Source organism: Lonchura striata, chromosome 1 (genome assembly GCF_050655825.1).
Source record: "Lonchura striata isolate lonStrDom1 chromosome 1, ASM5065582v1, whole genome shotgun sequence".
Classification (NCBI taxonomy): domain Eukaryota; kingdom Metazoa; phylum Chordata; class Aves; order Passeriformes; family Estrildidae; genus Lonchura; species Lonchura striata.
In genome coordinates, this window is record NC_140703.1 from 80,916,016 (window position 1) to 80,922,015 (window position 6,000).

General features: G+C 45.1%; 1 protein-coding gene across 8 annotated transcripts in view; it reads right to left on the bottom strand.

The window, feature by feature from the left end:
- Window positions 1–4,324, bottom strand: part of NALCN (sodium leak channel, non-selective) — a 231,909-nt gene extending 227,585 nt beyond the window's left edge. For 2 of the 8 annotated variants that reach the window (XR_014949395.1, XM_085556986.1), the window contains exon 1: window positions 4,058–4,219. Coding sequence is in view for 1 of the 8 variants with exons in the window: in XM_085556986.1 (XP_085413112.1) it covers window positions 4,058–4,066 (9 nt within the window). In the remaining 7 variants the exon portion in view is untranslated. Of the gene's footprint in view, window positions 1–2,244; window positions 2,337–4,057 lie in introns of all 8 variants that reach the window. The other 6 variants (XM_085556973.1, XM_021530244.3, XM_021530245.3 and 3 more) reach the window with 5 other exon arrangements.
- Between the last annotated feature and the right edge of the window lie 1,676 nt (window positions 4,325–6,000).

The following is a 6,000-nucleotide window of genomic DNA, read 5'->3' on the forward strand; positions in this document are numbered from 1 at the left end:
TACATGGTGCAGTGATGATGCCACAAACAAAACTTTTAAATTTTAAATAGAATTGCTTAGCTCTTCCACATTTTTTTAAATTAAGAGATTTAGTTGACTAAAAAAAAAAAAAAAAAAAAAAAAACAAACCAAAAAGCCAGAATAACTGAAGATGATTTTTTAAATTATGTTTACATCACATTCCACTACACTTCTTTTACATACAAAATAGAGATCCAGGTACACCAAAGTGACCTTTGTAGTAAAGAGCAGTTCACATTTCAAAGTCATAGCTCCCCATGTATCCCAAAGGTGGAACACATCCAAGCATGAAGCAGCTACTTCCTGTACAAGTAGCCAGCTTTTGCTTTTCAGTGGAAACCAAGACTGGTGAGCACCCTCCACCTCCCCCTAACAGGCTGGTTGTTGGCATGACTGGACAACACAACAGCTTTCCAAGTTCTACAATTATACTTTCAGAATGGCTGATATAATGCTAAAATGTAATGATGGCCACTGAATGCACAGTAATCATATGTAGCGAAAATACCAATGGCAATGTATTTCCTTCCCAAATACATTTTTACAGTTTAACAGCTGGTTTACTTTGAAAGTTCACTAGGACTGTGGGCCAGCTCCCCACTATTTTCTCACCTAGGATGTGTCAACTGCAATGTAGTTGATATATGTCAGAGTCCATTGCTAACAAAAAGACACGTAGCAAGGTCCTTAGTAAAAATCATGCTGGATTAAACTGGAGTGTTCTGGAATTTTCTTTTGCAGCATAACCCATGTCCAGGTGGAAAATGTATTTAGTCCTTTATGAACATAAGGGGATAGGCAGTGCCAGGTCATTGATTGAGTGGATTCAGGGAGCAACCTATACTCTCTTTATAATACCCCACATTCAGTAACATGCTCAGAGTACTGTGGATCAATTTTTCAAGGTTTTAAAGGAAGGAATTCCTTCTCAGAATGATACACAGGTGGAAAGGAGCTTCTCTGTAGGCAGATGGATGGCAGCATGCCTGCTTAAGTGATTATTTTAATGTTTCTATGATTTTGTTGTATCATTAATTATACGCTAGTATGCCTACAACCTTGTATATCCATCTTCTCACCATTTAAATACATAAAAATTAAAATAAATGGTGGTCATATTCTTTTAGATTTGTTACAATTTTTGCTAAAATAATTATTAAAGAAACTGAAATATTCTAGATCATCATTCCTTGACAAATTCTTCCTTTTATATCCTTTAAGAAACTGCCAGCAAAAAAGTTAATGCCTATATACCTTAAACTTCGAAGTCCTGAAAACAGAACGAAGACTTTTTCTTTTTTTATCCTCTTACCTTCCCTTTGAAACAAACTTATTGACATGCCTTTGCTGCAGGGCAGTTCCTAGAAGTTGCACCATAACCTCTGGTACTTTATTGTACTGTACGCAAAGGCTTTATTTTGGAGAGAAGATAAAAAAGAAAGGAAAACTTTTTCATAGAATCATAAGTTAGTTCAAGTTGAAAGGACCTCAACTCTGCTCTTGTGAGACCACACCTAGATTCTCCAGGGACCCAGGTCCAGGGCCTGTTGAAATGAGTCCAGAGGAGGCAACAAATATGGGCTGGAGCACGTCTCCTCTGAAGATAGGCTGAGAGAGTTGGAGCTGTTCAGCCTGGAGAAAGCTCCAGGGAGACCTCAGAGAAGTTTTCCAGTATCTAAAGGGGGTTACAGTCCTTGTGGAGGGACTTTTCACAAGTATACATAGCAACAGGACAAGGGCAAATGGCCTTAATATGAAAGAGGGTAAGTTTAGACATTAGAAAGAAATTCTTTACAGTGAGGGTGGTGAGGCACAAAAACAAGTTTTCCAGAGAAGTAGTGCATGTCCCATCCCTGTCAGTATTCAAGGCCAGGCTGGACAGGGCTTTGAGCAATCTTGTCTAGTGGAAGTTGTCCCTGCCCACAGCAGCGGGGCTGGAACTAGATGACCTTTAAGGTCCCTTACAACCCAAACCATTATTTGGTTCTATGATCTCAAAAGGTCTCCAATCGTACCTCCTGCTGAAGCAGTATCAACTCTGGTGACAGCCCAAGCTACTGCAGTTTGCTCAGGTTACTCCAGTCTGGTCTTAAAAACCTCCAGCAAAGGAGGTTTTTTGAGCAATTTGTTTCACTACTTGATTGTCCTCACCATGAAGGGGAAATAAAAAAGTGATAAGAGATGAAAATATCACAGACAATAAAGAAAGGAAAGATAAGTTACCTAGTAGAATCAAGACAATTTGCAACTGTAGTTTAGCAAGATGTTCAGCAGTATTTAACCAATCCAGGAAATTTCCCCTGAAATAAAAGATGCTATGAAGGTAAGGAAAGGGAGAACAGAGAAAGGTTGAAAGGGGAAAAAAATATGATTCAGCCTCTAACACCCACATTAGGCTGACTTTTCTCTTTATCCCCAAAAGATTTTGTGCTCAAAACCTACAGGAGATACAATCATGGAAGCATTCTATTAGTAACACGGTAAAAAATATTTTTGAATGCAATACCTCTAGTTTATTCATAAGCACATCAGAAATCTTATTTGTAACAAACTGAACTCCTAAATACCTAGGCAGGTGGGGAGAAAACCAAACTCTCCAGAAGCCAGAACCAATTCTATCTCATCATGAGGTACTCATGCCTCAAGAAGACATTCTTGTCTTTAGAAGTCTTCTAGGGCTAGGTGCAGCAGCCCAATAGTCCCTACAACACAGTGTGATAGCATTCATCTTCTACTGTGAAGGTTTAAGACACAAAAACTCTTTGACTCAAAGATAGGTTTGGATGAATGCCATACAGATCTACATAGTGCTTATGGTACCAGCAGTGTCCTGGAACTAGAAATAAGTCAAAACAGCTTAAGTTATATTTCCAGGTGGTATAGCTCAATTAAGTGTGATGGACCACATTTCAGATTAAAATAAAACAAATGCACCAAACAAGAAGAAAAAAAGCAGAAATTATATGCCAATTGTTACAGTTTTGAAAGTTACCAAGCTCAGATGGTAAAGCAAAACAAAAAAAAGCCAACGACCCACCAAATGAAAATAAACCCAACTGTTCCTAAAAGTCTCCAAAGGCATATGTATATACTTGAAGACAGCCGGAGACTTCCAGCATCCAGTTAGACCAACTCGAAGAGATGTGGTTTGTCATTCCCTTCCCGAAGTTAAGAAATTTCAGCTTTGTGATTCAAGCACAAGAGCATAGTTCTTTGTTAATATGTATCATTTCTCTATAGATCACTCAAAGGGCAGGTGGAATGGGGCTGCTGCGGAAAGGAACAACGAAATGAACCAGGCAATTGATGTTTAAGATAAACACAAAAGACTCAAATAGCATTTAGTTAGTGTTTTCTGGGTGTAAATATTTGCCTGGATGCAACAACAGTTACCTTACCAAATCATAGATGACTCAAAAGCCACGTTTGCGCATTAAGGCCATCAGAAACCTTGATCCTTTCTAGAAATATGTCTCTGATTTTATTAAGAGTACTAAAATAAATAGATGCCAATAACAAAAAAATATTAGGCATCTCTCTCTGTTCGATGTACGAACCCCTGACACTGCAGGTTGAACAGATGTAGTCCAGGCCTGGGAACATCGCTCCCTCCAACCACGCCAAGCCCGCAGCCCCTGCGAACCAGCTGAACCTCCCTCGGGGAGGGACCGCTCCGCGGCCACCCCCGTCCCCATCCTCGACCACCCCACTAAACGCGCGCCCCCGAAGAGGCCTGCCGGCCCTCGGCCCCGCTCTGCCGCAGCGGCGAGGCTGCGGAGGGCCCCGGGCCGCGGGGAAGGCCCCCGGGGCGCGCCCTCCCTCCGCGGGGCAAGGAGGGCCGGGCCGGGCGATGCGGAGGGCGCCGCCGCCCCTTCCCCTGCCGCGCCGCCGGCCGCGCCCGGCCCTTCCCTGGCAGCCGCGGCGCTCCGGGCACGGCCGCGGCGGCCGCCGGCGCCCGGGGGCCGTGGAGGAGGGCGGGGAGGCGCGGGGCCCCCCGAGCTCCCGGAGCGAGCCGCGCCCGCCGCCTCCGACCTACCGCCAGCATCTCCCTTCATGGCGCGGTCGGGAGCGGCCCCGCGGCTGTGCGGGCGCTGCGCTGCCGTGCCGGCCTCGCACGCCGCCCTCCCCGCGATGGATCGGGGCGGCGGGGCCCGCCCGGCGCCGGCCGCGTTCAGTTTCTCGGCAACGGCGGCGGGGGCGGGCGGGGAGGGAGCAGGTGCGGAGGAGACGGTGCCGGCCGCGCACGGGCGCCTCGGAACTAACAGACCCTCGCCTTGCTCAAGAGCCCGGCTGGGAACAGAGGTGGCTTGGCTCCGCCGCCGGGGGTGATCCCCACGGCGGTCCCGTCTCGCAAAACACCCCCACAGCGGCCTGGAACTGTGCTCGCTGCGCCCCGAAACGCACGAGTGGTCCCGGCCCGGGACGGAGCCGCCGGGCGGTCCCTCGGGCTGAGCCGCGCTGCGCTCTGCCGACAGCAGCGCTGGCCGAGGCAATGCTTGCTGCGGCGGTTTTGTGGGGCTTTACTTCGGGCTTCAGCTTTTTTGGTTCTTGGCTGGTTTGGGGTTTGTTTTTCAATTTCTTCTTTATGTTTTTCAAGTGCTAGGATAGGTTATTTATTTTGGTAAGAAACCACCCTGTTTGTACATCTTAGGGCGTTTTTTAGTGCTGGCGAACTTCTTTGCCCCTGCTTCACTGGGTGGTCTGGTTAATTTTGAAATTGCTGAAGAGCCATGTAAAAACCCAGTCTCGAGCTCCACGGTGAAATAAATTCATAAAAATGTCTTCACTTGTTGGGGTAGATGGTCTTAGGGGTCTTTTCCAGCCTAAATGAGTCTATGAAAGAGATACCTCAAATAAACAGATGAAGAAATACTTGGAAAATTGTTTCTGTAAATCAGGTTGACATGTTCCAATCTGTATTTTATCTTCTTGAACAAATTAAAAAAAAATTTCGTGGGAAATTTATGTTTAAATTAAACTGTATGGTAGGGAATGTGAGCCTATAACTTTCTGGAGATAGTAGATATGTGGAATAGGATTTGAAAGACAAAGCCCTTAGCAAAATACCCCAGAAAGCTGAAGGAAAGTATATGGCATCAATTGTATTAGGTTCCTTTAAATTATATCTATTTGATGCTGGCAACCAAAACTAATAAGCCAGTTAGGGAGTTGGCTTCGGGATTACAGATGCAGTCCTGCCAACACTACTTACATGTATTACCAGCATTAGCAATACCAGTAAATTTAAGCACCTAATTTTAGTGTTTGCAGTTTTTGATAGCAGTCAGATGATGTTTCATGAGAAAAAATTTGTAAAGCAAGACAATTTAAGAATAAATGTGCTTATAAATAATACTCTTCCTATTTTGTCTCTTCCTCCCCACTTAACGTTTCATTACTTGGAATAAGTTGCTAGGCAGCGTTATGCTGTTGGTGATAGCATCTCATAAATGAAAGCTGACAGTTGCAAACAGTGAAACATTGCAGCTATAAGCTAAACAAAAGAAATGAACATTTGCCAGCGGATGTGACTTTGTGTTAACATTTTTCCTATGGATATACTGGCCTCTGAAAAATAACTCTCGATATAACAATTTTCCAGTTGGAAGGGACCTCAGGGGGCCATCTGGTCTGACTGATCTGCTTAAACCAGGCTCAGAGATGAGATCACACCAGCTTGCTCAGGGCTTTATCCGGTTTGGTCTTGAAAACCTCCCAAGACAGAGACTGCACAGCCTCCCTGGTAAACCTTCTGTACTGGACCATCCTTGTGCTCAAAGATTATTTCCTGACGTGCGCTTGGACCCTCCCTTGTCAGCAGTCTCTGCTCCTGCAAGGCACCCTTGGGAATTGCCCAGCGTTGTCCTCTTGACAGCTTCCTCAGAGAATCTCTCAGACTGCTCCTAGGTGTCCCCAAACCCATCCTTCCTTCAGGCTGAAAAAGCCAAGCTCCTTCAGCCTCTCCTCATGGTGCAAGTG